The sequence below is a fragment of the Plasmodium sp. gorilla clade G2 genome (assembly GCF_900097015.1).
Source record: "Plasmodium sp. gorilla clade G2 genome assembly, chromosome: 10".
NCBI classification, from domain to species: Eukaryota; Apicomplexa; class Aconoidasida; order Haemosporida; family Plasmodiidae; genus Plasmodium; species Plasmodium adleri (nom. inval.).
The window spans coordinates 670001-682500 of NC_041702.1; the positions used below are offsets into that span (position 1 = coordinate 670001).

Genomic DNA, 12500 nt, shown 5'->3' on the forward strand with positions numbered 1-12500 from the left:
TTCAGAATTGGGATATATATCATTTTTTTCAACATTTTTCAAATAACAATAATATGATTCGTTAAATTTTATTACATCTTTTATATTATTATTCATGTGATAAGAAGCGGATATATTTTCTTTCACGTTTATATTATTATAATTATTTATGTTATTTTCTTTATCTCTATTGGGTGTTTTTTCTTCATTTTTATTAATATAATAATCATTTGAAGATATAAAATCATTTGATGCCTTATTTTCATAAATAGATATATTATTATATTTTAATGTATCCTTATTCATATCAATATGTGTGTATATACTTGAATATTGTTCTTTAATATTAGAAATATTTTCATTTTGGAATATATCATTTTGATATTCTTTTTCATCTATTTGTTGGTTATAATCTATAGTAGTTGTTATCATTTTATCTTTTGTCGACATCATTTCTATTATATTGTTATTTTTATTAACGATAATGTTATCATCATCATCATCATGATGATGATCATCATCAATAGCTTGTATATTATTATTATTATCATCATCATAATGAATATATTCTTTTTGATTGTTATTATAATTAAGATTATTTTTGTCTTTATTATCTTCCTTTTCTCTTTTCATCGATTCAATTTTCATTTTGAGTATTTTTTTTAAAAGTATGCTATTTGTTTTTATATAAGTTTTATTTTTTTTCTTTTCCGAATTATTATTTATTGTTTGTCCATCTTCTTTTACTTTTTGATCAGTTTGTTTATAATTTTTTAAAACACAAGATTCTGTGTTATTTCTAAGTATTGAGTTTGATGTTGAAGGAGAGCAAACGTAGGAAGACTGAGATTTATTATTATTCTGTTTTTTTAAATTATTATAATGATGATCATCATCATCATGAGTATTATCATATATTACATTCTCTACATGATCAGTTTGATTATTTTTATTTAATATATTATTATTATTATTATTATTATTTATTTTATAACTATTAATATGATTTGATTGAATATTAAAAGAGCTTTCTTCGTTTATATATTCCTCACTTTGAGATATAGGAATTTTTTTTTTTTTTTTTTTTTTTGGAGGGGGAGATAAATACATTCCTTTTATATAACTGAAAATATCTTTTTTTTCTCTTTCTTTTTTGAATGGTATGTTTTCTTTTTTTATATATATATATTTTTCATCTTCACTATGATTATATTCATTGTTATGAATATTTATTTGATTACTATAAATCTTTTTATATATTACTTTATGTTTTTGAGTTAAATATGGAGTTACATTTTTCTCTTCATATTTAGGATTGTATATAACTTGATCATAACAATGGTTATAAGTTTTATTATTATGAATATGATTATCATAAATATTATTATTATCATAAATATTATTCTTATTATTATTACCACATTTGTGATATTCTTCAACATCTTGTTTATTTCTTTTTAAACACACAGTATGGCTAGACATATAATTTTTGAAAGACTTCTTTTTATTTGTAAAAGTTGAAAAGTATGATTTTTTCTCTTCATCATTTATGTTACTATGTGAGCAATAACTTAAATGACTCCTCATGTGATTCTCAGAACTATAAGAAGGATTAATATTATCATAATTATCATAATTTTGATGTGTTATATCCATATTTTCTTTCCCCTTTTTTTCTTCTTCTCTTTTATTTAAAATAAATTTTTGTTCATTCTTTTTTATAGGATAAGAACAAATATAACAGTGATCAATAGAATCGATATTATTATCTTTATATAACATATGAGAATCATTTATTTTATTTTTTAATAATAAACATGTCATTTTACTTTTCTTAATTGACGAATTTTGTATCTGATCGTAAATATCATCATTCTGTTGATTAGATTTATATGAATTAATATTATAATCCTCTTTTATATTTTTATCATCATTGAAATTGTTTTCTTTTAAATAATAAGAAACCTTTTCTTCTTCCCTTTTTTCAATTTTATCATTTAAAGAATTTTTTTTTTCTTTTATACTTCCATCTTCATATGTTCCATTAGATCTAAAAGATTTTATATTTTCTTTATCTATATTTGAAGAATATATTTTATTAGACAAAAATACTGATTGATTAAAACCTTCTAAACAAGAGGATTTTTCATCTGTTTCTTTATTAAATATATTAATATGATGATTATGACAAATATTATTTTGAGATTTTATAGATTCATCTATATAATGATCACAAGTATCGTTATCAAAAATAATTTCTTCATCTTTATTATATGATGATAAATATTTGTCTTCTATATATGAAGAATAATAGATGCTACTATCATCTTTTGAATTATTAAAAGATATATTACTTTTTATGTTATTCATATATATATTTTCATTTCCATTTTGAATATCATTTTGAATATCATTTTGAATGTCACTTTGAATGTCACTTTGAATGTCACTTTGAATATCACTTTGAATGTCATTTTGAATGTCATTTTTTTTTTTTTTCTTTTTTCTTTTTTTTTTTTTTTTTTTTCCTTTTCATTAACTTTTCTTTCTCTGTTTTTTTTTTTTTTTCATTGCAATAATTGTAATAACAATTACTAGAATAATTTTGTTGGTTTCTTTTCATCGTATCCAATTCTGTATTTTCATTGTTTTCATAAGAGTAATTATTAAAATTTTTTTTTTTTTTTTTTATTATATTATCTTGATCATTGATATGTTTATGTTTATATTTATATTTAGAATCATCATCACTTTTTATTTTTTTTTGTAACATTTTATTTTCCATATTAGAAGTAAGACAACTATATTTATCATGATGAGTATATAAATTCTTTTCTACATTATTTCCATTTTTTGAACTAGTATTCTTATTACAATCAGTGAAATGATCAATATTATAGATGTCTTTAGAGTATATATTTTTTTGTATGGAATATAATTCATCACAGTCCTCATCATGAGAAAAAATATAACTATTATTATCATAATTTTTGTTATCATTATTATTAACATCTTCTTTATATAAACTTTTCTTATTCGTATGATTACTTTTTATATTTGAGGTTGATGTCATTCTTTTAATAATAAAATTTTTAGCTTTCATCATAGATGTATCAATATTACTTTGATCAAATGGAATTTGATTTTTTGCATTTTGAATATTAGAACAAATATGTGAATATAATGTTATATCATCATCATTATCATGACTATGACTATCACCATAAGGATATGAAGAAGCTGATGATTTTGTAGACATATTATTATTATTATTATTATCTTTATATTTTTCAAATCGTTCTATTTTTTTTTTCATATTATATTCAATTTCTAAAAGTTTTTTTAAATTTTTCTCATATGTGTCATATATACTATTATCATGAATACTACACTTCTTATTATAATGACCATGATAATAATAATTATTATTATTTTTATTATTATCATTAATATTATTCCTTTTGATGACCATGTTATTAGACATCCTTTCATCTGAACATACATATATCATATCATCCATATCATTTTTATTCATAATTTTTTTAATATTATCCTCTTGTCTTTGTTTTCTCATAACATAAGAATTATCATACACATTGTTATAATTACTACAATTATCATCACATGAATGGTCATCCTTTATATCATATCCATTACTATGTTGTTTATTTTTTAATTCTAAAACTTTTTGTTGTCCTTCTGAAAGGAATATTTTATTATTAGGTATTTTATTTGTATCTGTAGTTATAACATATAAGTTGTTAATTTGACAATTAACAAAATTTCGAAATAAATCGTTAATATTATCTCTAACATCTTTAGAAACATCTTGAAAGGTATTCATATTATCATTATTACTATTACTATTATTATTACTATTACTATTACTATTATTATTACTATTATTATTATTACTATTACTATTATTATTATTATTATTATCAGATATGTTTACATCTTGAAAGGTATTCATATTATCATTACTATTTGTATTATTTTCTTTATCATGTTCATCTTTTAGTTTCTTTTCTTTTTCTTTTATATGACTCATATTAATACTACTCTTAATTTTATTTCTTATAGTATAACTTATATTTGTTGGATTTATTAATTTATTTTCATATTTCTTTATACCCTTATTACTATTAATTAAGGATGTTGTATTTTTTTTTAATGGAATATTTTTATTTTTTAATTGCCCTTTTGCTTCATATTTATTTACAATATTATTTTCTTTATTCATATTACTTAAGCTTCTTCTTTTTTTTATTAATAACGATTTTGTGTTTCTTAAATTTTCAATTAGTTTATTTTTATTCATACAAATATTTGTATCTGTCACTATTTTATTATCAGCACATATACTCTTATCATCATTTAATATTATTTTACTCTTTCCTTTGTTTACATTTTTGTTGTTCAAACATATAGAAAGATTATTTTGTTTCTTCTTTTCTCTTGTCATTAATAATCTTTTCTTGTGCTTCTCTACAGATTCTTCCAGCCTCTGCTTTATTCTCTCAAGGTTATTCATCTTGATTTAAAATAACAAAAAAAAAAAAAAAAACAAAAAAAAAAACAAAAAAAAAAAACGAAAACAATAATTACAAATTAAAACATAGAAAAATAATAATAAAAATAAAAAAACAAAAATACACAAAAAATTAAAATAAATATAAAATTAAAGAGGAATAAAGACATATTCTGATTGTAAATATTATGATATATATATATATATATGTATTATATTATGTGAGCGTAATTATATATATATATATATATATATATATATATATATTTATGAACACATTACAAATATAATAAAACATATATATATTTCCATATCATAAAAATAAAAAAATAATAAATAAATAAATATATAAATTACAAAATGAAATAATTTTTGATACACAATATATATATATATTTATTTATTTTATACTCGTCTTATTAATTATATAACTTGAATAAAAAGAAAAAGTAGTCTGTCTGTATTTTCCTTCCTCCATAAATAAGAATAATATATACATAAAAAAATAAATAATATATATGTATATATAATAAATACATACATATATATATATATATAAATCATACATATTTTTATATACTTTTATTCCTCCCTTCTTTGCACCGTTGTGCATTGATGTATATATATATATATATATAACATATATATTAAATTATTTATATATAACTATATATATATATATATATATATATATATTTTTATTTTTTTATGGAATATAATGTGAGTATATTTTTGAGAATACTACATAGTAACTTAAAATATATATATATATATATATATAAAGGAATGAATAAATGAAGAGAATTATTAATCAATAAATTATTTAGTTAATCATATGTTTTCATATTCGTCCTTTTAATATTTAAATATATATAAAAAAATATACTCATATCTCGATGTTGTTATGATATATATGTATACATTTTAAACACTTCTTTCTTATAATATCTATAAAGAGAGATTATATAATAACATATGTTTAAAGAAAAAATTATAAATGTTCTCTCAATTTTTACTCCACAAGGTTGAAATGATATCATTGTCTTTTTCTTTTGTATATACACATTTGTATATATATTTTATGATATATTCTTGAACAAATTATTCTTTTTATATTAAATGAAAAATGAAGAATAAAACATGTGTCCCAAATGATAATATACATATTATAAATATATATATATATATATATATATATTATTGAAAATATTTTGTTTGAAAATTGTATTTTCCTTGTTAAATGATAATTATTTTAATGTAATAAAAACATTAATTAATATATATATAAGACATATTTATAATACAAGTATATTTGTATATCAAATCAGCCATATAAATGACATAAATCTTTTAAATATTATATTATATATATAATATATATACCCACCTTTATACATTATTTTTTTTAAAATATAAACCTCACTATTATAATGAAATATTTACTTAACCTTTTCAAAAGAACATTCTCAAACCACATAAAAAAAATGATTCTACTGAACAAGAAAAATAAAAGTTATAAACATATTTTTCTAAACATCAAGAAAATAAAAAAAAATACACAAAATGATATAAAAACAAAAAAATGTATTAACAAGTCAGGAGAAAAATATATATATATACAAAATAAAAACAACTTAGTCAGTACAATAACACAAAATGTTATTAACAAGTCAGGTGAAAATACAAAATATATACAAAATGAAGCTAATTCAGTGAGTGTAAAAGCAAATGATTGTATTAACGAGTCAGGTGAAAATAATAAAAAAAAAAATATAAAAAGTGAAAGTATTGCCGATGTGTATATAAAGCAGAATGACAATTTAAAATTAATGAATTTAGGAAATAAGAAAAATTTAGAATATGATACAAAAATAGAAATAAGTATGAATAATATAAAATATGAGGAGATTAGAAGATATTATTTAAATAACAATAATAGTTTTATAAATTCGGATGGATTAAAATGCAATATATTATCAGCTATCCATTGTGATGAGAAAAATATTTTATTTTATTCGTTAGTGTTTTCATTTACTAATATAAATAATAATTATATAGAATTGATAAAAATTCATATCAAAAATGAAAAAACTAATGAAACAGTTGTAAAAGATGTTGAATTTATTATAGTAAATAATAAATGTACAGCACAAAATGAAAGAACATTTTCAAATATAAAAATAGCAATGAAAATCCAAGAGAATAACGAAATTAGTAGATATGCAAAAGAAAATACTTTTATTCAAGACATATCATTAGATAATATATTCTACATAATTGAATATAGAATATGGAATAGTTATACTGATTGTATTGCTAATGCAAATTTTAATGCTTTAAATAACTCACATTAAAAAAAAGAAGTCAATATATATTTTTACATAAATAAAGGAAATATATGTACACAACAAACAAACATATATATATATATATATATATATATATATATTTATGACTTCACATTTTTAATTTTTTATGGTGAAAAAATTATATAATATTGACATAATAATTCAAATTGTTTTCTTGTTATATATTGTTCTACCTTTTATATATTTACATTGGATACATGAAGATAAAAAAAATATAAAATGAATAAATAAATAAATAAATATGCACATATATATATATATATATATATATATATATATATATATATATATATGTTAGGGGTAAAAAATTCAAAATAAAAAACTTAAACATAAAAATATATAATATGTCAATATTAATTTTTTTTTTTTTTTGAGGGGAACAGAAATATGGATATACCACTTCAATCATTTTTATTTAAAAAACTAAAATTTAAATCATTTGGAATATCCATAAAATTATCTTGCTCTATATTCTCATCATCATTGTTAAAAATTTTTTTTTTTTGAGAAAGTGTTGTTTTATAAATATCTGTATTTTTTTGTTTAATAATAACATTAGGTGTTGGATTAATATTTTCAAAAGAGCTTGGAGTAATATATATAGAATCTGTTTTATATAAATCATAATTTAAAAAAGAAGATGTATGGTTAGAAGATGCTTCTAACATATTATAATCATTTTTTATAGAATCATAAGAGAAATTATTTTTATTATTTAAATGTGTATTATTTAATAATATATTATCATTTTTATAACAATGTAATTGAGAAAAAAAATTTTGTTCATTAGATTGATAACATTTATTTGTATCGTTATTTGGAAGATTTGTGTTTTCTAAATTATTCATCATATTAGATGTAATACTATTTTCTATATTATCAAAATTATTGTAATTGGAATGACAATTTAAAATATTAAAAGAATTTGTATGTGTATCAAATGTATTGTTCTTATGAAAAGGGTTCCAAGAATTATAAATATAATTATAATTACTACTACTACTATTATTATTATTATTATTATTATTATTATTGTTGTTATTATTATTGGTGGTGTCCTTTGAATGGTTCTTATATATTATGTCATTTTGATTGTTTCTTAAATAATCAGATAAATCCTTCTCATAATTGTTATTTAGATAGACAGATTGGTCATCCCTTTCTATATTATCTAAAGACATACTCTTATAATTAAAATTACACATACTTCTTTTCTTTTCGTTTATCTCATTTCCTTGTTGCTTATTCCATAAGTTATTATTATCATAAAATCTATTCATATTATTATTTTTATTATTATTATTATTATTATTGTGTGTATTGATATATACAATTTTATTATCTTCATTTGTAGATATATCGTTTTCTTCTTCTGCAAGAATTATATTATTCTCTTTTTCTTCATTAAAATATTTATTATGCATCCACATTTGTATATCCTTCATATGACTAAAATTATTTTTATCATTTTCTATATTATATGTTTTATTCATCTTGTTTTGTAATGCATGTTCTTTTTCTATTAGAAGTTCCATGCTATTAAAGGAGTTACATTTTTCTATGTTTGAACTCACATCTGTATTTATGTTTGTATTTATGTTTGTATTTATGTTTGTATTTATGTTTTTATTTGAACATATACTTCCATTGTTGTTTTCTCTTTCTTTGATATTTCCATATTCATCATTATATCTAACATTATTATCATTGATAATAGTTGATCCAAATGGAATATTATATATATAATGATCCTTGTCTATTGATTTTATCACATTATAATATTTATTCAAATAATTTTTTCTTTTCCTTTCTTCTAATAATCTATAATTAATGTTTTCAGGGTTACTAAAGGTAGTTTCATTTTCTTCATTGATAGAATAAAACGGATAATTTATTTGATATATATCAGTCATACTATTATTAATATGGTCATACTTTTTAAATTGCTCATATGAATTTACTAATTTATTATTATTTACATTCACATTATTCTTCTCCACATTTTTTATGAATTCACGTGAATTATTTTTACTACAAGTATATACATCGTTATTATCATACAAATCATTTACATATACATTTTTATTATCATCCTCGTATGATATTTTATCTTCAATTATTTTCTTCCTACACATATCTCTAGAAACCTTATCAGCTAGTCCATTCATATTATTTAGAACCATCTGATGTGCATCTACCTGAACAACATTTTCATGACAGCTTCCATTTTTTTTATTTTTATTAAAAGATTGGTTGAAAACATTGATGGAATCATTATTATTTGTATGAACAAGAACCATTTCTGAATTGGATTCTATTTCTATGGGATTATTCTCATTCTCATATATATTACACATTTTAAAATTATCTAATTTATTTACATTGTTTATATTATAAAAACTATCATAATAATTATTATTTATGTTAGTGTGTTCATTATTGTTCATCCAAAGAGCATGTTGTAAAGGTTCCTTTACATCTATTAGATTATTCAAATCTTCATTACCATCATGCTTATCATATTTTCTATCACCATCTTGTGTGTTCAAATATCTTACATTCATATAACTAAAAGGAGAATCCTGATTATTGTTTGACATTTTGCTATTATTCCACAGTATATTATTATGATTACATATTTTTTCGCTACAATTAATATTATTATTATCATCATTTATAATATTATCATTTATACTATTATCATTTATACTATTATCATTTATACTATTATCATTTATTCTATTATCATTTATTCTATCATCATTTATAATATTATCATTTCTTGGAGTGATGACATCTATATAATTTTGTATTGCATTCAATTTTATATCCTTATTATAATACATAGTAATATTTATCTTATTATCATCATTGGTTATATTATATTCCCTCGAATGTTTCCTTTCATTTTTATTTAATATAAAACAATCTTTATTTTTTGGAAATAATTCTTTGCATGTAAACAATTTATTTGTATTTCTTTTCTTATTATTCTTCATATCTTTTGTAATATCATTAGTTGTATAATCATTGATCCTTTGAAAATATAAATTTTCTATATATTCAAAATCGTGATCTGTTTTATTATCATAACAATTTAATGGACTTATCATATCTTCATTATTATTTTTATAATTTAAACTTTCATTTCTTTTTTCAATCTGTACATCTGACAATTTCTTGGATTTAATACATTCATCATTTAGACCTATATATTCATTGTTATCATAACATTGATCTTCATTATAGCAAATAATAATATCATCATCATCATCATAATGATCATTATTTTTTTCTTTTAATTTAATATCCCTATTGCTTTCTTCATCTTTTTTATCGTCTTCTTTCTGTTTATTAATTATTTGTATAAGATTGGATTGATTTATATTACTTTGATCATAATATTGCTTATGATTATTTTTTAAACATTCCATATTATAAGCATGATCACTATAAGTATTATTTATATGATTAATACTGTTAACATGTTTAATATTTTTAACATGCTTTATGTTGTTTATATTATTGATATGATTCATTTTATTAATTTCTTGATGTACCTTAGAATGACTACCATATTTTATGTTAAGATCATTAGAATATTCCTTATCATTATTTTTATTTTTTTTCTTACTTATATTCTGTTGACTCATCAAATTATCTTCATATCTAAACATATTGTATTCTTCTTTTGAGTATATCAAGGAGTTATTTTTATTGAGATGTGTGATATTCTTATTGACATTATTACAATAAATATAATCATTACCATCTATAAAATTATTCTCATTATTTAGTATTATTTCATGATTCTTATTATTAACCTTTGAATTATCATCACACCTTTTATCGGTCTCACCTCCGTCTGTAGTTCCACTATGGTTTTCCTTATTTATACATCCGACAAAATTTATAACACACTTGTTAGAATTATTGTTTACATTATAATCATCATTCATTTTATTATTATTATTGTCTGACATGGATATAAACATATCTTTCCTTCTCAAATTATTATCTTCACATATATCTTCACATATATCTTCACATATATCTTCACATATATCTTCACATATATCTCCATATATATCTCCATATATATCTTCATATTTATTATTGCCTCCTACTACCTTATTAAATAAATACTTATCATCATTCTGTTTATAAATATATTCCTTTTCTGTAATAATATTTTGTAAGCTTGTTAGTTCTGGTCCTGTTTTATTACAATCCTGTATTTTTTTTAATTTATTTTCTACATTTAATCTAATCATATTACTTACATTAATCTTTGGACCCTTCACATCATATATGTCACTCATATTATTATTATTATTATTACTATTAATAATATTTACATGTGATAGATCTTTTTTTTTTTTTGGTTGGATGATAATATTTTTTCTTAACCTTGTTTCCATATTATTTATTTTATTCATATTATCTTTATTTTTTACATATGAATAATTTATAATCTCATCATTATCCATAGTCTTTTCTTTTAAGTCAAAATATTGTTCATTAATATTCATATTTGATGTATCTAAACATATAGACGTGTGTATGTTTAAATTATTACAATTATTATTTAACATATTGTTTAAGTTACATTCATCATATTCATTATTTATAATATTTTGTGGGGATATGAAATAATTTTTCTGTTCTTTTTTATATTCTAATAGATTATTATTATGTAAAAGAAAATCATTAACTTGTTGAATGGGTTCATTTTTAATATTTAAAGAACATAATTTTGTATTTTTCTTAACATGTGAAATGTTTAATATATTTTCTTCTTTCTTTTCATGACCAACAATAGTATTATTATTATTATTATGATTATATATCTTACATATATTAAGCTTACAATTACTTTTATTATTATTATTAAGATATATATCACCACTTGTGATATTTTTTTGAACAACTAAATTAGCCCTATTTATTATATCATCATTATCATTTACATTTATGTTGTTCATATGCATCTGGAAATTATATATATCCTTTTTATTATTATGTATATTTATAAATTCATTCTTCTCACTTTCTTCATTTTCATAACAGTTTATTTTATTCATTATTTGAGGATTACTTTTATTTAATATATTCATACAACTATTATTTGTGTTAGATATATTTTTACTATGAATCTTACTCTGAATAATTTCTTCATCAAATTCTATGTCTACATTTGATCCATAAAACTTAACAAGTTTTGTGTTTATGTCATTAATTGAGTGTGCAAATCTGCACTGATTTCCTTTAATACACCGTCCTAAAAAAAAAAAAAAAAATAAAAATAAATATAAATATAAATAATATATAAATAATATATAAATAATATATACATATATATATATATATATATATATAATAATTTGATGTTCCTTTTTTTTACCTTCTCTGTGCAATTGACATATGGCTGGTTTACCAACTTCTCTTAGCTCATTAACAGAATGAGCATATATACAATTAATATCTGTACATTTACCTACAAAAAAAAAAAAAAAAAAAAAAAAAAAAATATACATACATATATACATATATATATATATATATATATATATATATTTTATTTGGTTGTTTATATATTATTACCTAATATGTAGCTTTTA

The 12500-nt window shown here is 19.3% G+C and overlaps 3 protein-coding genes across 3 annotated transcripts in view; 1 reads left to right on the forward strand and 2 right to left on the reverse strand.

Annotated features, from left to right (window-relative positions):
- The window catches only part of PADL01_1017500 (conserved Plasmodium protein, unknown function), a gene marked incomplete at both ends in the record, with an annotated part of 5287 nt that extends 774 nt beyond the window's left edge, over positions 1–4513 (reverse strand). Inside the window, 2 exon segments of the mRNA XM_028682239.1 lie at positions 1–2454; positions 2471–4513. The exon segment at positions 1–2454 is cut by the window's left edge and continues 774 nt beyond it. Coding sequence (XP_028538536.1) covers positions 1–2454; positions 2471–4513 — 4497 coding nt within the window.
- A 1427-nt stretch (positions 4514–5940) lies between these two features.
- Positions 5941–6864, forward strand: PADL01_1017600 (conserved Plasmodium protein, unknown function; the record flags this gene model as incomplete). The annotated part of the gene is made up of 1 exon (XM_028682240.1): positions 5941–6864. One exon carries the CDS (start codon positions 5941–5943, stop codon positions 6862–6864), a length of 924 nt encoding a protein of 307 aa, XP_028538537.1.
- A 416-nt stretch (positions 6865–7280) lies between these two features.
- Positions 7281–12500, reverse strand: part of PADL01_1017700 (zinc finger protein, putative) — a gene marked incomplete at both ends in the record, with an annotated part of 5330 nt that continues 110 nt past the window's right edge. Inside the window, 3 exons of the mRNA XM_028682241.1 lie at positions 7281–12160; positions 12284–12376; positions 12484–12500. The exon at positions 12484–12500 is cut by the window's right edge and continues 110 nt beyond it. Coding sequence (XP_028538538.1) covers positions 7281–12160; positions 12284–12376; positions 12484–12500 — 4990 coding nt within the window. The remainder of the gene's footprint in view (positions 12161–12283; positions 12377–12483) is intronic.